Raw genomic sequence first — 27,345 nt, 5'->3', positions numbered from 1 at the left:
CACATATTGTATCATGGCTCTTACAAGCTAACAAAGCTATATAATAAAACCTGTAATGCTTTTATGGCAAGTATTAGCCCCAGTCCAAATACAGACCACAACAACTTCAACTGTATTCTTACCTAGGAGGCAGGGTTTTTCTAGAGCCTCTCCTCGACATTGTAGCAGGCACCTTATGTAGTTCACTGTGTTAACCATTACCTGAGTAAGAATGCTGCGTTCCTTCACTGGACAGCTCTGAAGTTCCTCCCAGAGCACAAATCCCTTCTTTCCTGTTGATGGCTTTGCGGAAAGTTTTGGCTATATCACTGCTTTTTACCTCTTGGAAAATCTATTAATGAAAACATGTTGCTGATTCACAATTTTCAATCTGGCACAACCATAAGCATATTGATCTTCTTTTATATGCTGGTAACGTACATTCCCCCCACAGGTGATGAGTGTTAAAAGATAAGGCAAAACTAAGCCTGAATTTTTAAAATGCTAAACAAGTACTTCAATACTGCTACCAAAAATGAAGCACCAGAAATCAACTGTACACACTTGTCAAAAACATTAAATGCCACATGCATTGAAATCTGCTTTAAGCCAAAAACTAGCGTAGTTCAAAGGCATAGGTAAATCTGTAAATTTCCTAGAACAAGAAAGACTCTATTCTTTTCCTGCAAAGAAAAGACTGAAGGATTTCCCCCTTCTTTAAGCACGATACACAGTGCAAAGAAATATGGAAATTTTATAGTTCAACCAAAAAAAAAAAACTATTTCTTATCCTGGGGTAGCTTGGTAACAGCTAGAACAGAATAATAAGGGGGAAAATATGCTTAGTTGGCAACAGGAGATGAATAAAGCCAGAAAAGAGGCTTTTCAGTGATTTTCTCTTCACAAGAAGGCACAATACCAGGATGGAACAAAGCAAATTTCACACCCTACTCTAACCGATTGACTGAATGACTGGACATTTCAAAGATCTGCCTATGTAAGTCTGAAATACTGGAACTTACCTAACCCTCCAGCGTGTTCCTGAGCTATCAATGTGCGTGGCTACATTAGCCACCACCAGAAAAGCAAGAGCAAGATGTAGTATTTTGATAAAAACTCTTTTAAAAGTTGTTTGGAACACACCAGGCTTATTGAAGGAAACTTAGAACTCTAATGGAAAAGTCACTGAGCAAATAGAAGATAACTCAAAGGCCTTTAGCATTATTGACAAGTACATACTCATACACACACCTCAGGAGGGGTAGCCTATATGTGAGATCACAGAACAGAGTCATGGTATTTAGCAGTTCAGGCTGTGTTTGTGACAGCAAGCATGAACAGGCATGAAATACAGCCCACACTTCCCTAAGCAGGCCTGGGGTCTTGTGCAAGACTGTGGCAGGCAGAAACACGAGTGCCTTTTCACATTTAGTCTTTCCAGGAGGACACCTTTTTGTAATTAATTGACTAAGAGAGTGACTTTTGTAACCAGTAGGAAAGTTGCTGTAACCCTGTCACAAAGTCATCTTTTCCTGTTACCATCCTTAAATCCTGGTCTTCCTTGGACTTATAAACCCAATTATTTTCTTTAGGAAAATGGTAAGCACGATGTTTTACAAAATCGAGCTTATTTACTTTCTATAGCTGTGATTTTATGCTATGCCTGTAATTTCAGAGGTGGACTTTTAGAATGGGTGTGTGTGTTTGTGTGTGTGCACACGCCTCCATCTATTATGTATAATATATAGACACACATAAACTGACTACCAATGAAATCACTCTTCCTTCTCTCTGGCCATTATACTGACTCCTATTAAGTATCAATAGTGTGGAGCTGATTCATGTACTCTGGGTAATTTTCAAATTATTAAAATCATTTTTACTCACACTCTGATTTCAACTGGAATTTCATTTATTTCCCTTTACCATCCAAGCCAAGGTTATGCAACAAAATGGTTGCTTGGGAATGTAGCAGTTTTCATTGTGATACATTTTGTTCAAACAGGTCTCTTTTTGGTAACTATCCATCTGCTCAGTGAAAAAGCAATATTCACTATCCCACCTCATTCTGAACTCTACTTCATTTAGTAGAACAGTGTCTAGTAAATTAAAATCCAAAATCTAAGTCTTTTCCTCAAGACTGAAATACTATAAATCACTGGAATCACAAAAAAAAAGCTCCCAATGTGACTGCCTTGGAGTTACTGCCTCAGAATGACATATGAAAAGTTAATTTGCTTATTACAATTATTTCTGTCTTAAGGATCATTACCTTCTAAAATTAGGTTGCTTCCGCGATCACAATTTTAGCTGAAAAAATCCAAATTTGCATACATCATGCAAAAGAGGAGTAACACAAATAATAATCATTAAAAAAAAGAATCTTTACAATATTCTAATGCAATTACATAGCTCTACTTAAACCCCTGATGCTTGAGAATGACATGTTGAATGCAAAGATGCAATTAAATTAGTTACATTTTCAGTTGTCTTACAAAATTTACATGGCCTTGCTTTTCTAAATATCTTTAAATAAATTCTTCCAGCCAAGTGCAAATTTGCAGTTTCATAGTATTTTCATCTGTTCTTTGTATTTTAAACAAATGTTAAAAGATAGGAGATGACTGAAGATTTACGTATTTGTTCAATGGATTCACCACGTGAGAATGAACACTTTATTTTCTACTTTAGTAAAGAAATCTCTCCAGTGGATGATAAGACAATTTGAGTATAAGCCTTGGCTTAACAAAAATCTCTGAAATCAGAGAAAACACCAGGCCAGCTACTGTGCTGGAGAGTTGTCAATGAATCTATTCAAAGCTGCCTGTTGTGATACTAATGAGCTCACTGTTTCATGCTGTTTTCCCTCCAAGAGGAGGGACTTGCTTTATCATGTATGAACAAACTCCTGGTGTATAGTGCTCTCTCTGGTTCTATACATCTTTTCCAGTCTCTTTTATGAAACATATATGTCCTGTATTCCTTTTGAAAGTGTCATCACCTTCCTAGATGAACACTAGTGGTCAAACCAAAGCAATGCAGAGACATAAGAGTTTAAGAAAGAAAGATTTCAGAAAGAATTGCAAAAAAATATGACTGGCTTCGAGTGTTTGAGGTTTGTTTCCAATATAGTAGGTTTGAATTTTTACTTTTTGGGAATCCGTTGTAGGCCTAAACTTAGTAATAATAGGAAGAGAACATTGCCTGTTTAAACAGAAATAACTATCAACAACTAATACTTCTATAGTATTTGCTATATACCAGGAACAGTTCTAAGCACTTTGCTTATATGAAGTTATTATCTCTATGATATACTGGTCTTTTTATAGATGTAGGAAAATACCTTACTACAATCTAAGAAGTATAAAAATCTAGTAACTTAGTTTTGAAATACTCAAGAGGAACAAGATCAGCTAATATATATTTAATTTTAATATGTGAAGTTTACATATAATTTGGGGACTCTTTTCTGCCATATATATATCCTTCTCCAAAATTAATATAGACATTTTGTTGGTAGCCTGGTTTGCAATTAATACCTTTTAAGCAGCAATTTAAATAAAAACCAAAAATCTAACATGCAAGAACATGTTTATTTCTATTTCCTTATGTTAATCCCTGACAGGAATAATGTGCTTCTTTCCGTCAGGGGAAGCACACTGACTGAAACCGCCCACCCTGGCCAGGCACCATAATAACCATTTGCATGAGTTGTTTTACGATAGGAGGTCCTGGTAAGGAACAGGGAACTAATAAGCCACCACCAACCGGAAGAATTCAGAAAAGGTCAAAAGGAGACACCACATGTCCGACCACCTCCCAGAATCCTTCTCTCTGGCATCCATCTTGGCTGAACAAGGTGTGCACCACCAGGAGGGACTCTGAGTCAGAATGATTGGCTAAAGACAACCTGGAAACTAATCCCATCACCATAAAACCCAAGATTTCAAGCTAGGTGGCAGAGTTGTCCTCCTGGGTTCCCTTACCCTACTGCTCTCCACCCGGGTGCCCTTTCCCAATAAAATCTCTTGCTTTGTCAGCACATGTGTCTCCTCGGACAATTCATTTCTGAGTATTAGACAAGAGCCCAGTTTTGGGCCCTGGAAGGGATCCCCGTTCCTGCAACACTTCTTTTTTTTTCAGATAACTAGGATCTACTATATTTTGCCTAATGATTTGTAAGAGGTTTCATTGATGACAAGGCAGATGGGAGTGGACAGATGTCTGCTTGGTTAATCATACACTCATCTTTCTTTCAGTACAGTCATGGTGGTGTCATTCTGAAACTTCAGGTGAGTTATTTTACTGTCTTCCTTTCCAAATTTTTGAACAAAGAGGGGTAACTGACAAAGCCACTAATTCCCTGTGTAATGTGGGGCAAGTCACTTCCTTTTTGAGAAACCCAGGCTTTTTTTTTTTTAATTTGAGAAGTGAAGGAGTATAAACATATTGATTTCTTCCAATTCTAAAACATATATATTTTAACCAACAAGGTTCTCATTAGTATTTTATTTTTAAAAAAGTCCCGGGTGATGCCAAAATTATGAAGCTTATTATTCACTTTTAAAGAAAATACTAGGTTAGTCACAGCCACCAACAGCTGTGTGGAATCAGCAACATTTCAAAATATACAAAATTAAATATTTCCCTAAGATGATTTTTCTCAAAGACAGTTTCATAACCGTCTCCTTAAAAATACTGGCACACTGCACATCTTGATTATTTAAGTCTGTTCTTCCTAGTAGATTAAAAGATTCTGAGCAGCAAACTATATCAAAAGTAAGCAATTGTAGTTCACCACCACTCTAAGCTGCTTTAAATTCACAATTAAACATGCAGTTACAAGAGGGGCAAGTTATACATCAGAGGACATGCAAGTGCTCACATTGCAAGTCAATTGCAACTTACTATTGAACACAGGATTTAAAACAAAAGGCTTTGGCAATAACTGGAGGCAAAAAATGGTGGGGAGGAAATCAGTATTGCAAAAGAAGATAGCAAGAACTATAATAACATTATAATTCTGACCCTTGTGCATTTTAAAACAGTAATGCTCCCTTCCTCCCTGCCCCACCCCCAGGCAAATGCCATCGATCAGAAGAGCAGACATCATTACTTAGTCAAATTTGCTTCTGGAACTCTCCAGGTGTTCTAAAGGGGCTAATTCTAATAGGAGAAAACATATCAGAATTTCACTTGCTATATTGAGCTGTGGTTACTGATGGGAGTATATGTTATCATTTCAGGTGTCTTGGGGCAAAAACAAACCTTAGAAAAGATAGGAGTGCTAGGAAGTTTGTGATAATATCAGGCACTAATTACTATCTGTAATACACATAAGGAATGTCAAATAAGATCTAGTCAAACTCAGTCTTAAATGAATAATAAAATGATAAAAATCTTAAGAGTGTTCTTGATTGAGGAAGCAGCTATTCTTTAATATCTATCTCAAATACTTTGTCAATGAATATGGATGGAAAATGTCCTATGTCCAGAAAAATTTTGACCCCACTAGCTAGCAGCTAAAAGCATTAAATTTCAATAATGAGTACCACACACACACTCTGCTAAGCACTGAGTATGGAACACTAAGTGCTTGGGAGTAGAATTAAGAAATCAGCCCCTAACCTTGAAGAGCATTTGATGATACTAGAGGAGAAAACAAGAATTTTAACTGCTTCTTGCAATGGATTAAAAAGATATGTTTCTAACTTTTAATTATCAAAATCATCATCCTAGGGAAAATGGTACAGTTAACTACTACTGCCACAAGATTAGCAAACATGTTTTTAATCAGAAAGTTGAACTCAGGAAGCTTCCAAGACTGTGAGTCAGGGTGTATTATTAACATTTGGGACCACGCTGTTCACCTATAGAAAGAGCACTTCAAGGATGTGATTTCACACCTTGAAAAATGTTCTTTAATGACACCTCCCCCTAAGGAGACTGTTCACCTTACACAGCAAGCAGAGTGTTATATCTTTTATTCTGTCAGTGTTTTTTTCTCAGTTCTTTTGTTAAGATATTCTAATGGCTAAAAGAATGAGCTAAATATAGTGGGTGAGATGAGAGAAATTTTATTATTTATAACAATAGTACTATGATATATTTAGGAACTTAATAGGACTTATTACTAAAAGACCCCACAAGACAAAGAAGCAATCATTACTTCTAATAAATGGTAGGTTTTCACATACTTACATAAACAAATTCGTCAAAACTTATCTTCCCATCTTTATTCCTGTCACCATCCAGCATGAGTTTTTGAATAATTTCTCTCACTTTATATCCAGGTAATGGCATATTAGCTTCCTTGAAAAGCTCATGAAGTTCATAGTCACAAATGAATCCATTGCTGTTGAGGTCTTTTTGATAAGGGAGAACAAGCAAAAAAGGAAATAAATTAACCTATAGAATATTTTTCTTTATTTTAGACTCTGTTCTTAAAGCTTAATTAGCTTGCCTAAATACAATATTATCCTTTCTTATTGTTTGCTACCTAAAGAGGTCTGAAAGGGAAAGGCAAATTTTAACTGAAAGGGCATGGCTTACATCATGTTTCTTGTATTTTGAACTGTATAAGTAGCTTTGCTTAAAAATAGCACCCCTCATGTTAGGAAAGCACAGTTATCTAATAAAATTATTAAATCATAAAGCTGACAGGACTTCAGAATAGATTATACACCAATAAAACACTGTCATGCTATAAAACAATTCTTACTGTAGCTATTTAGGAGTTTTATGCCCCTTATTCTCCCCTTTGTCAAAGATAATAGTTTGTGAATAATGCTAATTATATTATATAGAACACCTGAAATATGCTATCCTCTTGAGTGCCAATTTTTTCAAGAGTTAATGTAAATAAATGTTAATCCAAAACAGAGTTCATAAAAATAAATGCAGTCATAAGTAATGCAAATGTTTAAATGAAGTCTACAAATAATTTTAAATTTTTTGTGCTTTCATAATTTTAACAGTGTATCTAAGTGCTGATAATGCTTATTCTGAAACAATTAAAAATGGGAAAAAAAATGATCAATGACTAAAAGTTAATTTATTGGAAAAGAGGGCTAATGTCCTAAGGTGTAATTTTTTAGTAAAGACTGTTGGACTTTGACCAGCTATTTCATATACTTAAATGTTCAGAAATGCTTTTGATTCCTTAGCTCCTACACTGATTTTCATATATAAATTTAATTATAATAGAGGGAAACAATCTGAATAGAGAAATGACTCAAGATGATGCCAACACCATTTAAGAAGACATACTCTGAAGTTAATCTATTTGATATATTACTTTAAAACTGTACCAAAACAAAAAATAAAACAAAATTGCACAAGATACTGTTCCTAAGATTGGAGATACTGCAACCAATGAAACAAAGTCTTGCTAGACAAAAGCTCACCTTCTCATGACAACTAATAAGCAAGTAACATACAGCATAAGTGCGAAAAAGAAAAATAAAGAGGGGTAAGGGGTTAGAATGGGGGCTATTTTGCCCTCCAAGGAACATTCAGTGCATAAAGGCCAAGAATGCTACTAAAAATCCTCCAGTGCATATGACCCCCACTCCCACTCCCATCCTGCAATACAGAATTGTGCAGCTCAACATTTCAGTAACCCTGAAGTTGAAGAACCCTGGGTTATAGTGACAGGTGGGGATGTGGGTGATGGTGGGAGTGCTATTTAGAGAGACTCATCAAGGATGGCCACTTTGATGAGGTAATAATTGAATGAAGACTTACCTGAGGTAAGAAAGTGAATCATGTGGCTATTTGTGGGGGGCAGATTTTAGGTAGAGGAAAGAGCAAATGCAGTCTGTGATGTGGAAGTGTGTCTGATGTGTTTTGGGGATAGCAAACGGACATATCAGAACTTGAGTAGAGTGAGCAAAGGAGAAAATGAGAGATGAGGTCAGGGAACTGATCATGGAAGCTCTTATAGGCCATGGTATACACTCTGGATTTTCTTCTAAGTGTGATTAAAGCAAAATTGATATTAGCCAATGTGGGCCAAATATTAAAATATTAAATCCTCTGTGTGAAACCATTTCCCTAATAAACTGAAAGCTGATGAAATTGTTATGTTTAGTTTTAATGAAGTATATGATTCTAGAGTCAAATATTCTTAAGCATAGATTACCATATTTTAAATCTATCAATTAAAATATTCATACTTTTAAAGCATCATCACCAAAGTACCCAACACTTCTGAAAATAGTTCACTAATAGTTCCTTCAAGGTAAAGTACTTGATTTCTCTTAGGGCACATCTTCACTGTTTTTGCTTTGAATGTATAAAAGGCCATACATCAAACACTTTATTAGTAAGTGTTTATATGCAGAAATCAATCCAGCAACGACATCTGCATTTGCTAAAAAGAACAAAGTAATCCACATGGCACAGTGGTAGGATTTTAGCAACTTCTGATGAATGAAAGTCTTGGGTTTAAATACACCTTTCCCCATGCACATACCAATCTGTTTCTCCCATTTTCTTTAAAAAGAGAAAAGACAACTCAGTTCTAGGGAGTGTGACAAAGTGAAAGATACACAGCATACACAACAAGAGGGAGTAATGTGACACAGGCTCTAACTACATTTAATTTGCCTAAGTGATCTCTCCAGATCATAGTTTTCTCATCTGTAAAAGGGGAGCTTCATTTGGTCTTAGAGAAGATCCCCTTTTAGCTCTGAAAAACTGGAGATAAAAAAACCATCATACATATGAAAAACAAATATAGAGTAAAAACATTCTGATCATTATTAAACCTCAGTATCCAACCACCATATTCCTTCATTTTATTATATCTATAGAGAATGAGACGGCGTATTCCTTTTAACTATCGAAACTTTGTCCACACAAGCAATTTCTGATAGAAAGATATTTTAAAACATACTCTATTTTCCTCTGACTTCTGAAATGACATATCAGAACATAATTTAATTGTGTTACTTACTCCACCTTGGACCTAGCATGTTGTTCTTCTTGTATTCTCAGTGATATAATAGAAGTGGAAGGCAGAGATGTTTATTTTTTTATTTGTTATGCTGGAGAACTATAATGAATTCAGAACTACATGAAACTGACAAAGGCACTGAGTCTAGTCTGTCCGGCAGTTTCTTCGCTTTAGGTAGAAGAGAGGTGCAGGCAATGGGGGAACTACCACTTGTGTGCACCCTCTCTGAAATAACCTCTCTTGAGCATTAATTAGAAGCTCACTGATGTGATTAAAAGATGCCAGGAAATAGCCACCCTAAAATATAACTAGCATAAAATAACCACATGTGGAAATACCATTTTGAAGTAAGAGAAGTAATAACAGATGCTTTCAGCAATGGACAGAAATGTTTTAAAGGGGGTCTGGAGGAATATGAATTTGTCATTACCTGACAATCTTATGAGATTGTAAAAATCTCTTGATAAAGATTCTTCTAAATCTTTCTCAAACCCCAGTATGTAGCACACTATCTTGCACAGAATAAGCAGAGGGAGAAAATTATTTTTGTTGAACCAGTGATCCTGAAGTATTTTTAAATTAATTTTTATTGGAGTATACTTGATTTACAATGTTGTTGGTTTCTGCTGTACAGCAAAGTGAATCAGTTATACATATACATATACCTACTCTTTTTTAGGTTCTACTCCCATATAAGTCATTATAGAATATTGAGCATTCCCTGTGTTATACAGTAGGTTCTTATTAGGATCCTCAAGTATTAAACCAGGAAAATAATGCTCTAATCTAATGAGCATTTTAAAAACATAAATAAGCAAACAACAATGAGCAAAAAATGAAGAAATAGCACTGATAGACTGAATGGCACTCCATCAGGAAACCCTGAGGACAAAAATATCCCTTAAATAACATTCAATCTCATTCCCTTTGTTCTAATTCTGTCCCCACCCAGCAGCCTTCAGATCTGTAATTTGGTTTTCGAAGTGAACACACCCACCAAGGAGTATCCAAGTAGACTACCAGTGATGGCTGTCAGGTCAGGACCTCTCTCTCATTCTAAATGTAGAAACCTGCTTTGACTTTATTAAGAAAAACTGTGTGCACTTGCATAGCATGAATCAACCTCCAGAGCAAATCAAGTACCTATTCTGTGGCAGGCACAGGGCTAGACACCAAAGATACAGAATTAACCAGACAGAACGTCTGGTTCTTACTTGAAACTGTGGCTTCAAAATCCTTATAAAGTCTGGAGTTACTTGGAATCTCTCTCCTGTATCTTTCCCGGTATGGGAAAAGAATAGTTGACCATGTGTCATCTTCTTCTACATATTTGTAAAGTTTTACCTTTTACCTACTCTGTTTCTCCATATTTTAAAAGCAGAGCAAGCTTGTACTACCTCCTGAGATCAAAGGCATTTTAGTGTTAGTACTAGTACATTACTGCAAGACTTTCTGTCTCTAAATCGAAGGTAACAATTTTAATTTAAATAAGAAGGCAGAGGGAGCCTTAAAAGGCAGCTTGAGATTAATTTTAGAAAATCTCCCAGCTGCTAAAGTACTTGAAAGACAAAATAGGGTGCAATTACTTTAAAAGAGTTTTAGGCTAATTTTATTCCCAATCTCCAGCCAAAACACACACAAAACAGTTTTAACAACTGGAAATCACAACCTCCTGGCATAATGGTAGTCCTTTATTTTCTCATTAAAGCTGTCAATATTCTGGAGGCCCTTTCTGGCTCATTTGCCCCTTCTTCATTAACTACTCATTGGCATGGGGTGGAACAAGTTTTGCATTTCGAACACTCTTCTGTTCCAGCATTGTATTTTTGACCACCTGATAACACAGACATTATCATACAGCCTATATTATCTAGAGAATTTTCAATGTTTCTGCAAGCACGGGTCTCAACTTTTTGGTTCAGAAAATATGGTCAGTGTGGATAGACACTGAGGGGCTGGGGAGAGGAGGGGAGAAGAAACTCCACCTGCCTACTGAACAAAGTTCCCACATAGAGTCCAGAGCTAAATTTCAAGAAATGAATCAAATGTTCTATTTTTAAAGAAAAATTGCTATACTTAAAAAAAAAAAAAAAACACACACACACACAAAGATGCTCCCAAGGGTGTACCAGAGAGGCCTCTGTCTTTTATACTGGCTGCTAAATTCATCAGAAAGGAATCAAATGTTTTTATCAACAGATTCTGTCAGTCAGTCTGTCTGTCTATGATGACACGTGTAGATTCACATCTGCACTTAAAAAAACAAAAAACAAAAAAACACAAAACCTTACTATGCTCTTAAGAAGTATTATTTTAGATGTCAGTTAACTCTCCCCAAACCCTCCCCCCAAGTAACCTTAAAGTAAATAAACTTATTATACAGCCATGTTCCTGCAGAAGTTTGAATCACACCAAGAATGCATATCCTTAAAAGGAAATGTTTTCCCTCCCCTTGCATCCTGTTATTTAAGCTATTTTAAGTACTTGTCTGGAGAAAGCTGAGCCAGAATTCAAGTGGTTTTGATTTTAGCTGCTGTTTTACACTGCCCATGTCCAGGTGGAATGTGGTGCAATCTATCACTTCAAATGCATCTTTTGGGGTGCTACTTCATCTTATAAATCTGACAGTGAGAAAAACCGGGATTTCCCTTGACTCTTAGGTTTTGTGTATGTGTGTGTGTGTGTGTGTGTGTGTGTTGCTTTATCCAGCCTTGATTCTGTCTAAATGTAGTGTCTTTCTTTATAAACAGGTCACATGTCTGTGTCCTCATCTGCAATACATATGCAACTTCTTTACTAACCCACTGCGGACAGTGCTCATTAGGGCTTAAAGAAGAAAACCAATCAAGTGCAGATGCACATCCTTTACAAAATGCTGTGTTTAAAAGTCCCATTTAGTTTAACCAATAAACTCCACAATTTTTTTGCACTAAAAAATGACAAAAGGAATCTATGTATCTAGCAATAATGGATTTACACACACACACACGATCCTGACCACCTATGAAAGCACACAAAATATTAATTTAAGACTCAGCCAAGAAATTTGTGCAGAAGAATTTAGATTATATTCCATCCTCAGATCTAAGCAATAAAGTTGAGCTTTCATTTGCCATTAAAACTTTAGAAAAGGGAGATGCTAAACATCTCCAGATGCTTAGATAAATACGGGTTTTGTCTTTCACAACTTATACCTTTTGAGGTAGCTCATTCCAGCAAATACATAAAAGAGGCAGTTTAATGAGTCCCAGCTAACAGTAGAATAGAGATTGCTACCAAAGAGTTCATCCTAATAGTGGATCTCCAAAGGTGGAGGTCAAGTACAGCTGAAGGCTGGACAAGATTAGAGGGCTAGAGACCAGGCAATCAAAACTGTTGTCTATCAACTGTTTCCCAACTCAAAATTTCCAACTCAAAATTGGCCATGATTTCCCACCTGCTGCCACTGGGAACACTTTTAACACGTTTAAGTGGGAACACTTAATACACACACACACACACACACAAGAACACACACACACATATGTATGCTCCTGCTCTTACCCAACACACCTATAATCTGTACACCTATCTTCTACACAGTCAAAACATGGCTTTCAGACTATTCTGAGAACTTAATTTCCAATCAGTTCAGTTTAGTTCAGTCACTCAGTCATGTCTGACTCTTTGCGACCCCATGAATTGCAGCACACCAGGCCCCCCTGTCCATCACCAACTCCTGGAGTTGACTCAGACTCGCGTCCATCAAGTCAGTGATGCCATCCAGCCATCTTATCCTCTGTCGTCCCCTTCTCTTCCTGCCCCCAATCCATCCCAGCATGAGTCTTTTCCAATGAGTCAACTCTTCACATGAGGTGGCCAAAGTACTGAAGTTTCAGCTTTAGCATCATTCCCTCCAAAGAAATCCCGGGGCTGATCTCCTTCAGAATGGACTGGTTGGATCTCCTTGCAGTCCAAGGGACTCTCAAGAGTCTTCTGTCTTCTCCAACACCACAGTTCAAAAGCATCAATTCTTCGGCACTTAGCTTTCTTCACAGTCCAATTCTCACATCCATACATGATCACTGGAAAAACCATAGCCTTGACTAGATGGACCTTTGTTGGCAAAGTAATGTCTCTGCTTTTACATATGCTATCTAGGTTGGTCATAACTTTTCTTCCAAGGGGTAAGTGTCTTTTAATTTCATGGCTGCAGTCACCATCTGCAGTGATTGTGGATAATTAACCAGACGGCACAGTGAAAGAGCACTGGTCTGTTTATTTGTTTATGTATTTATTTGTTTGGGCTGTAGTTTTTAATTTTTCAATATAAATTTATTTATTTTAATTGGAGGCTAATTACCTTACAATATTGTAGTGGTTTTGCTATACATTGACATGGATCTGCCACAGGTGTATGTGTGTTCCCCATCCTGAACATCCCTCCCCATCCCATCCCTCTGGGTCATCCCAGTGCACCAGCCCCGAGCACCTTGTCTCATTCATCGAACCTGGACTGGTGATCCATTTCACATATGATAATGTACATGTTTCAATGCCATTTTCCCAAATCATCCCACCTTAGCCCTCTCCACCAGAGTCCAAATGACTGTTCTATACATCTGTGTCTCTTAGCTGTTACACATATAGGGTTATCATTACCATCTTTCTAGATTCCATACAAACGTATTAGTATACTGTATTGGTGTTTTTCTTTCTGGCTTACTTCACTCTATAATAGGCTCCAGTTTCATCCACCTCATTAGAACTGATTCAAATGTATTCTTTTTAATGGCTGAGTAATACTCCATTGTGTATATGTACCACAGCTTTCTTATGCATTCCTCTGCCGATGGACATCTAGGTTGCTTCCATGTCCTGGCTATTATAAACAGTGCTGTGATGAACACTGGGGTACACGTGTCTCTTTCAATTCTGGTTTCCTCAGTGTCTATGCTCAGCAGTGGGATTGCTGGGTCATATGGCAGTTCTATTTCCAGTTTGTTAAGGAATCTCCACACTGTTCTCCATAGTGGCTGTACTAGTTTGCAGTATAAGAGCGTTCCCTTTGCTCCAAACCCTCTCCAGCATTTATTGCTTGTAAACTTTTAGATAGCAGCCATTCTGACTGGCGTAAAATGGTACCTCATTGTGATTTTGATTTGCATTTCTCTGATAAAGAATGATGTTGAGCATCTTTTTATGTATTTATTAGCCATCTGTATGTGTTCTTTGGAGAAAAGTCTGTTTAGGTCTTTGGCCCATTTTTTGATTGGGTCGTTTATTTTTCTGGAATTGAGCTGCAAGAGTTGCTTGAATATCTTTGACATTAATTCTTTGTCAGTTGCTTCAGACACGATTGAGTGACTGAACTGAACTGAACACCTATCCTACTCAAACTCTTTCAGAAAATTGCAGAGGAAGGTAAACTTCCAAACTCATTTTATGAGGCCACCATCACCCTAATACCAAAAGCAGGCAAAGATGCCCCCCCCAAAAAAAAACAAACTATAAGCCAGTATCACTGATGAACATAGATGCAAAAATCCTTAACAAAATTTTAGCAAACAGAATCCAACAACATATTAAAAAGATCATACATCATGACCAAGTGGGCTTTATCCCAGGGATGCAAGGATTCCTTAATATCCCCAAATCAATCAATGTAATAAACCACATTAACAAATTGACAGATAAAAACCATATGATTATCTTAATAGATGCAGAGAAATCCTTTGACAAAATTCAACATCCATTTATGATAAAAACCTTCTAGAAAGCAGGAATAGAAGGAACATACCTCAACATAATAAAAGCTATATATGACAAACCCACAGCAAACATTATCCTCAATGGGGAAAAATTGAAAGCATTTCCCCTAAAGTCAGGAACAAGACAAGGGTGCCCACTCTCACCACTACTATTCAACATAGTTGTGGAAGTTTTGGCCACAGCAATCAGAGCAGAAACAGAAATAATAGGAATCCAGATTGGAAAAGAAGAAGTAAAACTCTCACTGTTTGCAGATGACATGATCCTCTACATAGAAAACCCTAAAGACTCCAACAGAAAATTACTAGAGCTAATCAATGAATATAGTAAATTTGCAGGATATAAAATTAACACACAGAAATCCCTTGCATTCCTATATACTAACAATGAGGAAACAGAAAGAGAAATTAAGGAAACAATTCCATTCACCATTGCAACAAAAAGAATAAAATACTTAGGAATATATCTACCTAAAGAGACTAAAGACCTATATATATAAATCTATAAAACACTGGTGAAAGAAATCAAAGAGGACACAAATAGATGGAGAAATATACCATGTTAATGGATTGAAAGAGTCAATATAGTGAAAATGAATATACTACCCAAAGCAATCTATAGATTCAATGCAATCCTTATCAAGCTACCAATGGTATTTTCCACAGAACTAGAACAAATAATTTCAGAATTTGTATGGGAAATACAAAAAACCTTGAATAGCCAAAGCAATCTTGAGAAAGAGGAATGGAACTGGAGGAATCAACTTGCCTGACTTCAGGCTCTAATACAAAGCTACAGTCATCAAGACAGTATGGTACTGGCATAAAGACAGAAATATAGATCAATGGAACAAAACAGAAAGCCCATAGACAAATCCATGCATCTATGGACACCTTATCTTCAACAAAAGAGGCAAGAATATACAATGCAGAAAAGACAATCTCTTTAACAAGTGGTGCTGGGAAAACTGGTCAACCACTTGTAAAAGAATGAAACTAGAACGCTTTCTAACACCATAAAAAAATAAACTCAAAATAGATTAAAGATCTAAATGTAAGACCAGAAACTATAAAACTTCTAGAGGAAAACATAGGCAAAACTCTCTCTGACATAAATCACAGCAGTATCCTCTATGACCCACCTCCTCCAGAGTAATGGAAATAAAGGCAAAAATAAACAAATGTGGCCTAATTAAACTTAAAAGCTTTTGCACAACAAAGGACACTCTAAGCAAGGTGAAAAGACAGCCTTGAGTGTCTTTTATTAAAACCAATACAGTATTGTAAAGTAAAATAAAGCAAAAAAAAAAAAAAAAAAAAAACAGCCAAAGTGTCTTTTAATTTCATAGCTCTTCTCTAAATTTTTGGTAGAATTCAACTGTGAAGCCATCTGGTACTGGGCTTTTGTTTGCTGTAAGATTTCTGATTACAGTTTCAATTTCCATGCTTGTGATGGGGTCTGTCCAGATGTCCATCAGCAGATGAATGGATAAGAAAGCTGTGGTACATATACACAATGGAGTATTACTCAGCCATCAAAAAGAATACATTTGAATCAGTTCTAATGAGGTGGATGAAACTGGAGCCTATTATACAGAGTGAAGTAAGCCAGAAAGAAAAACACCAATACAGTATACTAACACATATATATGGAATTTAGAAAGATGGTAACGATAACCCTGTATGCGAGACAGCAAAAGAGACGCAGATGTACAGAACAGACTTTTTGACTCTGTGGGAGAGAGAGAGGGTGGGATGATTTGGGAGAATGGCATTGAAACATGTATAATATCATATAAGAAATGAATCGCCAGTCTAGGTTCAATGCAGGATACAGGATGCTTGGGGATGGTGCACTGGGATAACCCAGAGGGTTGGTATGGGGAGGGAGGTGGGAGGGGGGTTCAGGAGTGGGAACTTATGTACACCCGTGGTGGATTCATGTTGATGTATGGCAAAACCAATACAGTAATGTAAAGTAAAAAAATTAAAAAAATTAAAAAAAAAATAAAGATCAAACAAATAACATGCAAAAAAAAGAGTTTCTGTTTCTTCCTGGCTTAGTTTTGGAAAGTTGTAGTTTTCTAAGGATTTGTCCATTTCTTCCAAGTTGTCCATTTTATTGGCATATAGTTGCTGATAGTAGTCTCTTATGATCCTTTGTATGTCTGTGTTGTCTGTTGTGATTTCTCCATTTTCATTTCTAGTTTTGTTGATATGATTCTTCTCCCTTTGTTTCTTGATGAGTCTGGCTAATGGTTTTTCAATTTTTTTTTTTTTCTCAAAGAACCAGCTTTTAGGTTTCTTGATTTTTGCTATGGTCTCTTTTGTTTCTTTTGCATTTATTTCTACCTTAATTTTTAAGATTTCTTTCCTTCTACTAACCCTGGGGTTCTTCATTTCTTCCTTCTAGTTGCTTTACGTGTAGAGTTAGGTTATTTAGTTGACTTTTTTCCTTGTTTCTTGAGGTAAGCCTGTATTGCTATGAACTTTCCCCTTAGAACTGCTTTTACAGTGTCCCATAGGTTTAGGGTTGTTGTGTTTTCATTTTCATTCATTTCCATGCAGATTTTGATTTCTTTTTTGATTCATTCTGTGATTTTTTGGTTATTAAACAGCATGTTATTCAGCCTCCATACTGTGGAATTTTTAATATTTTTTCTCATGTAATTGACATCTAATCTTACCGTATTGTGGTCAGAAAAGATGGTTGGAATGGTTTCAATTTTTTTGAATTTGCCAAGGCTAGATTTATGGCCCAGAATGTGATCTATCCTGGAGAAGGTTCCATGTGCACTTGAATAAAAGGTGAAATTCCTTGTTTTAGGGTGAAATGTCCTATAGATATCAATTAGGTCTAACTGGTCTGTTGTATCATTTAAAGTTTGTGTTTCCTAGTTAATTTTCTGTTTAGTTGATCTACCCATAGATGTGAGTGCAGTATTAAGGTCTCCCACTATTATTGTGTTATTGTTAAATTCCCCTTTCATACTTGTTACCACTTGCCTTACATATTACGGTGCTCCTATGTTGGGTGCATATATATTTATAATTGTTATATCTTCTTCTTGGATTGATTCTTTGATTATTATGTAGTGTCCTTCTTTGTCTCTTTTCACAGCCTTTGTTTTAAAGTCTATTTTATCTAATATGAGTATTGCTACTCCTGCTTTCTTTTGGTCTCTATTTGTGTTGAATATCTTTTTTCCAGCCCTTCACTTTTAGTCTATATGTGTCCCTTGTTTTGAGGTGGGTCTCTTGTAGACAACATATATAGGGGTCTTGGTTTTGTATCCATTCAGCCAGTCTTTGTCTTTTGGTGGGGGCATTCAACCCATTTACATTTAAGGCAATTATTGATAAGTGTGATCCCATTTCCATTTAGTTTGTTGTTTTGGGTTCAAGTTTATACTCCCTTTCTGTGTTTCCTGTCGAGAGAAGATCCTTTAGAATTTGTTGAAGAGCTGGTTTGGTGGTGCTGAAATCTCTCAGCTTTTGCTTGTCTGTAAAGCTTTTGATTTCTCCTTCATATTTGAATGTGATCCTTGCTGGGTACAGTAATCTGAGTTGTAGGCTTTTCTCTTTCATCACTTTAAGTATGTCCTGCCATTCCCTTCTGGCCAGTTTTTATGTTTGAAGCCATAATTAAACAAATATGCACTGGTGTCATTTTATTGAATACTAAAAGTAAATGAAACCACTGTAGTTTTTGTCACATCATCTGGATGTGATTTTTATATACTAGAGAATATCAAGTAATTTGAAATCACTTAACTTCCTTAGATGAGAAAATCTGGTACAGCTACAATCACCATAAACAAAAATTTTTGGCTTAGTTTGGTGGGCAGCCTCAAAGGAATATACCCACAGTATTCCTAGTCACTTATGAAGCCCCATTATTCTTTAACTTCAAAAGTGTAGAATTCCTATTTTGTTTTGTTTTGTAAAGCAGAGTGGTTACTGCTTAGGAGAGAAAAAAGTCAGATGTAAGTGTTTGAGGGACTAAAGTCAATCTGAGAATTTCTACATTACATGAATTTACCTTTATGACAAGTAATCTTTCAAATGACCTCTAGCTTCCCTAACAAGATTAAAGTTTCATAATGTAAAAGACATTTTATACTTGGTAAAATATTTACTTCCTAAGTATTCTGAAAATCTTTATATATTCTTCTTTAGAATGAATTTATGTAGCCTTACAGCATTTAAATTAAAACAGAAACATCATGATGTAAGACAAAAATGAGAGCCAAGGCTTCTGCTATCCCATTGAGAAATACTGGAAACAAATATTGAGAAAATGAAAATAATTAAATGAAAATATACTGCTTGGAACTTAACATTAAGCAGGTGCAGAAAGTAAGTGAAAGGAGAACTTTAAGTCTTAGTACTCAATTTTTATTGCTAATAAAGGGAATTTTAAAGCACTATTAATTGATTGAACAAAACCCATGATTAGTGGTAATTACAGAGATTTTCTCCATACACTATCATTTTGCTGAATTTCTAAAGAGATAATCAAGGCTATTATTGTTAATAGATGGGAAAAATCATATAATGATTTCCATATTTTGTCACAATTGAACAGAAATAAAGTAGTCTTCCCTTCCTTCCCCATAAAAAAGAATTGTCCTTGTCAGGAAAATAAGTTATGGAGCTTGTTTTTAAAAACAAGTTTTCCTGAAGGAAGAAAAAAAAAGGGATTTCCATAATACCTTTGATAATTGCCTAAGGGCTCTGTAAATAAGAATAACTAAAAACTACAAAGATTTTAAAAGAAAATCTAGATTCAGCTGGGTCTTTAAACACTTTTCTGAAAGACTATACACAGCTTCTAATATGCTGAAAAATACAAATTTTATGTTTTACACTGTAATGGCCAAATCCTTTGGCAATAAATTCTGCCATGATGAAAATCTTCATAACAAAGACCCTTTGTGACAAAGTCCTAGGACATGAAAAGACTATGTATAATTCCTTAGAATGCAATTATTTATGTATTGAAAACTAAACATGTACAACAGTGAGCTAGATACTGAGGGGAAATACAAAGAATACTATGTGGATCAGGTAGGAATTTTGGACTCCAGAATTCTTGTTTATAGCATACAGAGTGATAAGAGTCTACATATCACAGGAATATATGCCTGGTAGGGCTTCAGTAAGACACATGGTCCAGTCTTTCAGCTTTGAGAAGGTCTTTGCCTATCCTAAACCCTCCAAAATATATGATTTAAAGTAAGACAGTAGTTCCACAATGACCCTTTCTTGCAGTCCAAGTTCTAATTGATTCCTCATTAGCCCAATTTAGCCCCATTTCCTCCTTGGAGATAATTAGTCAACCTTTTTTTATATCATTAAGCTTTAAAAGAGCAATTAAGCTCTTTTACTGACAAAACTATTCCAGTGCCATCAGGTAAATAATATATGAATTAATTTTAATTTTTAAAAATATTTCACACAAATATTTCTAAGATGCTGCACATAAGAACAAAACCTGTATTCAACAGTAAACATAGATTTGAGGAGGTGAGGCCTTGAAGATTAAGTAATAGCAATAATAAGGTATCCACACCAAAATTCTAACAATAAAAAAGCAAATTAGGCAGAAACCAATACAACATTGTAAAGCAATTATCCTCCAATTAAAAATAAATTCAAAAAATAATATGGATAACCAAAAAAAAAAAAATTAGGCTGTCCCCAACACTGAAGATGAATAAAAATAAAACAGAAAGTTCAAAGGAAACAATGATAAAAAAAAAAACAATTTCTACAGAATGTGATTTAAACAGTCTTGCAGCCAAGAATCCACCTGCTGTTTTCCATAATCAATCTAATATTAAACTGAGTAGTACATTGAGTAGTCCAGTAAGTGGTATCTACGGCAAGTTAACTGTCTTTTTTTCATACATACACATAGTCATGTTAACAATTCAGGACTATTTTTTCCTAGTTAGAATTCTGATGGGATTATGAGTAGTCACTCTGGCTGTTGGGGTGGGGGGGGGGCTGTCATCACCTTTCCCAAGGCATGTTGTTATTACCAAATGCCTTCATAAACCTACTCACAAATATATGGGAATAGAGCAAGGAGATCAAACCAATCAGTCCTAAAGGAAATCAACCCTGAATAGTCATTGGAAGGACTGATGCTGAAGTTGAAGCTCCAATACTTTGGCCACCTGATGAAAAGAGCTGACTCGTTGGAAAAGGCGATGATGCTGGGAAAGATTGAAGGCAAGAGGAGAAGGGGGTGACAGAAGATGAGATGGTTGGATGGCATCACCGATTCAATGGACATGAGTTTGAGCACATTTCAGGAGATAGTGAAGGACAAGGAAGCCTGGCGTGATGCAGTCCATGAGGTCAACAAAGAGTCGGACATGACTGAACAGCAAGAGATGTGTATTTCCTCACTTTTCACTAATGGGGTTTCCAACACAGGTCAAAGAGTAGATTCTGGTTTAAATAACAAATTATTATGATTTAACTTCATATCAAGAAGATATCAAACAGTAATACTCTCCCTCTGAAAGCTCCTACACATCAATAGTCAGGTCTTACCCTGTTTTCTCATTATCTTTACTGACTTGACCTGAGCACTGAAATAATGGAATGTAAATACTATAAATCACTTCCATAGCTGCTAAATTTGAAGACATGTTATATGATGTTAAAGGATAAGCCAAATGGTATGCTAATCCTTCCCATCTTATACATATGCTAATTCAAGAAGGTAGAACAGTGTGCATTATCCAAAAGCACAATACATCCATTAAAAAAGCAGCAAAGCCATGTTAATTACAAGTAAACTATCATCCCGGCTTCCCAGATGGGTCAGGAAGATCACTTGGAGTAGGAAATGACAATCCACACCAGTATTATTGCCTGGAAAATTACATGGGCAGAGGAGCCTGGTGGGCTAGAGTACATGGGGTTGGAAAGAGTCACACATGACTGCATGACTGAGCATGCACATGCACACATGTGTGCACGCATACACACACACACACACACAGACACACACACAGACACACACTATCATCTAATGGTTCTTAACATTTTGGGGGTCAGTTGGCTCTTTGAGAATATAGTGAAAGCTTCAAATCCTCTCCTCAGAAAAATATGGTAAAGCAAAATTTGTCTACAAATTTCAGGAGCCACAGCAGCTCCCAGTTAAAGACTGGGACCTTGGACTAAAAACCTTTCACCATATTAGATACTAGCTATAATTAGCAATGACACAGTTTAAAGTGTGGCTTCTAGAACTATATTCCATAGATTTTAACTAGTTTCCTGATTAACCATTCACATAATTTTTCAGAGAAATAACTTTCATTAGTGCCAAATAAACACTGCTTTACCATAGTTACCCTACAAAAAAAACAACTCACCAACTTTTGCAAAGGCCTCTTTGAGTTCATCAAGCTCATCTTTGGAAATCTGAGTGGTAGCCATCTCATCCATTTAAAGATCTAAAGAGAAACCAAAAAGGGTTAAGACTTGAAAACAGTCATAGATAAGGAGAACAAACAGGTAGATGCAGGACGGGAGGGGAGAGGGAGAGGAAAGAAGTGAGGAAGGTGAAGAGGTACAAACTTCCAATTATAAATTGAGAAATAACTGAGTCACAGATATGAAATGTACAGTGTGGGAAATATAGTAAATAACTAATATCTTTGTGTGGTGACATAATTAAAACTAGACTTATCCTGGTGATCAGTTTGGAATGTACAGAAATATCAAATCACTATGTTAAGTAACAAGAACTAACAGTGTTGTGGGTCAATTATACTTCAAAAACACACTGACAGAAAAAGAGATGAGATTGATGGTTATAAGACACAGGGGGTTACCAGAGGATAGGGAATTGGATGAAGGCAGTTAAAAGGTATAAACTCCCAGTTATAAGTAAGTAATAGGGATGTAATGTACAACATGATAACTATAATGTGAAAGTTGTTAAGAGAGCAAATCCTAAGAGTTCTCATCAAAAGGAAAAACATGTTTTTCTTTTATTTTGTATCTATATGAGATAATGCATGTTTAATAAACTTATTGTGATAATCCTTTCATGATGTATATAAATCATTTTGCTGTTCACCTTAAACTTCTACAATGCTGTATGTCAATTGTATCTATAAAACTGGAAGAAAAAAATTTTAAGACAAAAAATTTGTGATGAATATTTTATAAGCAATTCTGTAAACTCTCATTTTAGGGATAATTTAGACAGAAATGCAAACTACTAGAACTATCTGAATAGGTTCCCATATTTCTAGCTACAGTCAGAATGAAGAAAACAAATGAGAAATTATCATTGGTCAAAAGCTTCTCAGACAAAAATACTTCTCAATTTTCCTTTCAAGGACAAAGTCTTATGCTGCAGTCAAAGAATGCAAAGAGGGGCAAGGTAGCAAGCAATGATAGATTCTTGGTTATATGAGCCAAAACTAAGTCAAAATTATGTGACTAAAGATTTAAGTAAAATATAACTTTTTTAGGACTTCCCTGGTGGTCCAGTAGTTAGGTCTCTGTGTTTTCACTGCAAAGGGCACAGGTTCAATCCCTGGAGGGGGAACTAAGATCCTGTATGCCACATGGCATGGCCAATAAATAAATAAATGTTTAAAAAAATAACTTTTTCAATTAGCATCTATCTATCTTACTGGCTAGTTCCATTTTTTTCCATCTTTACTGAGATATGTGACATAATATTGTGTAAGTTTAGGCTGTACACCATAACAACTTGATATATACATATATTGTGAAATATATAGTAACTTAACCACAATAAGGTGAGTTAACACATCTATCACCTCACATAGTAACTATTTTTTCCTCTTAAGTCATTTAAGAGTCATTCATGTGGAAAACCTTATGTTCAAATAGGAGCACACTAACAGCTACCAATCATCCCCATTAAAGAATGAATCAACTAAAAAAAATTATTTTTGAGTTTGATACAGAAACACACATAAGAGCATGCTTATCAACACATCTTTGTATATACAAGTTATTAATATTTGAGTTTATACTCTTCCTGCTTTGGCCCTATTTTACCTATTTAACCAACAAACAGGGCTTGGCAAACTATGGTCTGTGGGCCCAATCTGGACCACTGCTTATTTCTATATGGCCCCAACCATCTGTATGGTTTTTTTTCAGATAAACATCTGCTGTCAAATGTTTGAACTTCAATAAAATGAAATGTTATCCCAGAAAAAAAAAAAAAGAATTCCATTTTTTCTCATCAGTACAGTTGTAGTACCAAAAAAAGTACTCAAATAGTTATTATTTTTTGAATTTTGTCAGTAAAAAATTGTGGAAACAATATTTAAATCCTTGACATTAATAATATAATATTCGTATTTGCCTCTTGGCATACAATATTAATGAGGGGACCTTTACAGAAAATCTTGATTGATTCCTGCAATAGAGAAAGGAGGTCTGTACTACAATGGAAAATCCCCACATACAAACCTATTAACAACTTTTAGACAGAAGGAAATGCACATGATTATTTGTTGTCTTTTTTTTTTTCTCATTTAATCTTTTTAACTCCTGGAGAAGGAAATGGCAACCCACTCCAGTATTCTTGCCCAGAGAATTCCATGGACAGAGGAGCCTGGCAAGCTATAGTCTATGAGGTCGCAAAGAGTTGGACATGACTGAGCGACTTTCATATACACAATCTTTTTAAAGAATTTTACTTTTTAGCAGAACTGAGCAAAAAGCAGAGAATTTAGTTTCCATATACCCCCTGCCCTAACACTCTCACAGCCTCCCTCATGATGAACATCCTTCATCAGTGATACATCTGTTACAACTGATGAACCTTCTTTGACACATCATTGTCACCTAAGTCAACAGTTTACATTAGGCTCACTCTTTATGTTGTACATACTATGCACTTTGTATATACAAAATGGATACCATTATAGTACCATACAGGATAGTTTCACTACCCTAAATGTGTTGCCTGTTAAAGTTCAAAAACTATATGAAAAGCAAATTTGAGATCTTATATTTATCTCTTTTAAACATTTTTATTAAAAGTTAAAAAATTACTTGCCAACTCTTCTGTCTGCCATGATGCCAATATTTAATACAGAAGAGCTCAAAAGAGAGTGAACCACATCTGTCTTTTGCACACCCATCATTGTCACTTCTAGAACTAACCACAGTCCCAGTCATGTAGTAAGGGACTCAACAAAACAGTACTTTCATAAATTCATCCATTCAACAACTTTGTGCCAAGCCCTACATCAGATAAATTCATATTCCTACTAACTCTCTGAACCCTCAAAGCAGCCTTTTGAGGTAAATATTCTTACTCCTTTTAGAATTCAAACTCAGGTTTCTCAGATCCCTGCAAAGATTTAAAATGATCATATGATACTATTCGCTATGTTTCCACCCTAATACAACACACATTTATAATGACTCATATTTTAAAAAATTAAATAGAAGCAGACTTTTCAAAAACTTGTCTGTTCATAAAACTTTTCTTACCTCTAGTGTTAAAATGTCACTAAAGATGGACAACTTCTCAGTAGATAAGCTGTGTAAAAAACACCTTTCAGAGCAGTCTCAGGATCTATAGGGTAAAGAAAGATCTTCAGTTGTATACGAAGGCAGTCATTTTCAAGATTTGGACAGTAAAAAATGATTTTGTCTAAGTTAGCCTGCAACCTGCTGATGGTACTTTTAAAAATATTCTATACTTTACTAATATGATGTTCAATATTTCTGATTACCAAAATACTCTACAGGTTTCACTCTAATTTTCTTTACACATATTTTAAGTAATCATGTTTTCAATGTGAAATAATTGCCCCTCTTTAGTAATGACATCACACAGAACAAAGGCACAGAAAGTTTGAAAGTGAGACTGTCTCAGAAAATTGAAAACACGTGGCCTCTCCTTCATTTCTAAATTTTCTATCTAGTTTGGGCAATTTGTGAGTCAATAATAATCTAAAATACATGTTTTTTTTAAGAACATATTATTCTTTGTTGTGCAGAAGCTTTTAATTTTAATTAGGTCTCATTTGTAGATTTTTGCTTTTATTTCCAATATTCTGGGAGGTGGGTCATAGAGGATACCGTGTGATTTATGCTGGAGAGTGTTTTGCCTATGTTCTCCTCTAAGAGTTTTATAGTTTCTGTTCTTACATTTAGATCTTTAATCCATTTTGAGTTTATTTTTGTGTATGGTGTTAGAAAGAGTTCTAGTGTCACTTTTACAAGTGGTTGACCAGTTTTCCAAGCACCACGTGTTAAAGAGATTGTCTTTAATCCATTGTATATTCTTGCCTCCTTTGTCAAAGATAAGGTATCCATAGGTAGGTGGATTTATCTCTGAGCTTTCTATTTTGTTCCATTGATCTATATTTCTGTCTTTGTGCCAGTACCATACTGTCTTGATGACTGTGGCTTTGTAGTATAGCCTGAAGTCAGGCAGCTTGATTCCTCCAGTTCCGTTCTTCTTTCTCAAGATTGCTTTGGCTATTCAAGGTTTTTTGTATTTCCATACAAATTGTGAAATTATTTGTTCTAGTTCTGTGAAAAATACCATTGGTAGCTTGATAGGGATTGCATTGAATCTATAGATTGCTTTGGGGAGTACACTCATTTTCACTATATTGATTCTTCCGATCAATGAACATGGTATATTTCTCCATCTATTAGTGTCCTCTTTGATTTCTTTCACCAGTGTTTTATAGTTTTCTATATATAGGTCTTTGGTTTCTTTAGGTAGATATATTCCTAAGTATTTTATTCTTTTTATTGCAATGGTGAATGGAATTGTTTCTTAATTTCTCTTTCTATTTTCTCATTATTAGTGTATAGGAATGCAAGGGATTTCTGTGTGTTGATTTTATATCCTGCAACTTCACTATATTCACTGATTAGCTTTAGTAATTTTCTGGTGGAGATTTTAGGGTTTTCTATGTAGAGGAAAGAGTCAGACACGACTGAGTGACTAAACTGAACTGAACTGATGTAGAGGAAACTATAAGCAAGGTGAAAAGACAGCCTTCAGACTGGGAGAAAATAATAGCAAATGAAGCAACTGACAAACAACTAATCTCAAAAATATACAAGCAACTCCTGCAGCTCAATTCCAGAAAAATAAATGATCCAATCAAAAAATGGGCCAAAGAACTAAACAGGCATTTTCTCCAAAGAAGACACACAGATGGCTAACAAACACATGAAAAGTGTTCAACATCACTCATTATCAGAGAAATGCAAATCAAAGCCACAAAACCACATTTCAAGCCAGTCAGAATGGCTGCAATCCAAAAGTCTACAAGCAATAAATGCTGGAGAGGGTGTGGAGAAAAGGGAACCCTCTTACACTGTTGGTGGGAATGTAAACTAGTACAGCCACTACGGAGAACAGTGTGGAGATTCCTTAAAAAACTGGAAATAGAACTGCCTTATGACCCAGCAGTCCCACTGCTGGGCATACACACCAAGGAAACCAGAATTGAAAGAGACATGCACCCCAGTGTTCATCACAGAACTGTTTATAATAGCCAGGACATGGAAGCAATCTAGATTTCCATCAGTAGATGAATGGATAAGAAAGCTGTGGTACATATACACAATGGAGTATTACTCAGCCATTAAAATGAACACATT

General features: G+C 35.7%; 1 protein-coding gene across 3 annotated transcripts in view; it reads right to left on the bottom strand.

Moving 5' to 3' along the window:
- The window catches only part of PLS3 (plastin 3), a 100,663-nt gene that overhangs the window by 27,036 nt on the left and 46,282 nt on the right, over positions 1-27,345 (bottom strand). Inside the window, exons 2-5 of one of the 3 annotated variants that reach the window (XM_040265120.1) lie at positions 25,207-25,291; positions 22,086-22,166; positions 6,181-6,344; positions 202-331 (exon numbers count right to left, since the gene is read on the bottom strand). In XM_040265120.1, coding sequence (XP_040121054.1) covers positions 202-331; positions 6,181-6,344; positions 22,086-22,158 — 367 coding nt within the window. In that variant the 5' untranslated portion in view covers positions 22,159-22,166; positions 25,207-25,291. The remainder of the gene's footprint in view (positions 1-201; positions 332-6,180; positions 6,345-22,085; positions 22,167-25,206; positions 25,292-27,345) is intronic. The other 2 variants (XM_040265121.1, XM_040265122.1) reach the window with 2 other exon arrangements.

Source organism: Oryx dammah, unplaced genomic scaffold (genome assembly GCF_014754425.2).
Source record: "Oryx dammah isolate SB20612 unplaced genomic scaffold, SCBI_Odam_1.1 HiC_scaffold_23, whole genome shotgun sequence".
Lineage (NCBI taxonomy): Eukaryota > Metazoa > Chordata > Mammalia > Artiodactyla > Bovidae > Oryx > Oryx dammah.
This window is presented reverse-complemented; position numbering and strand designations above follow the sequence as displayed.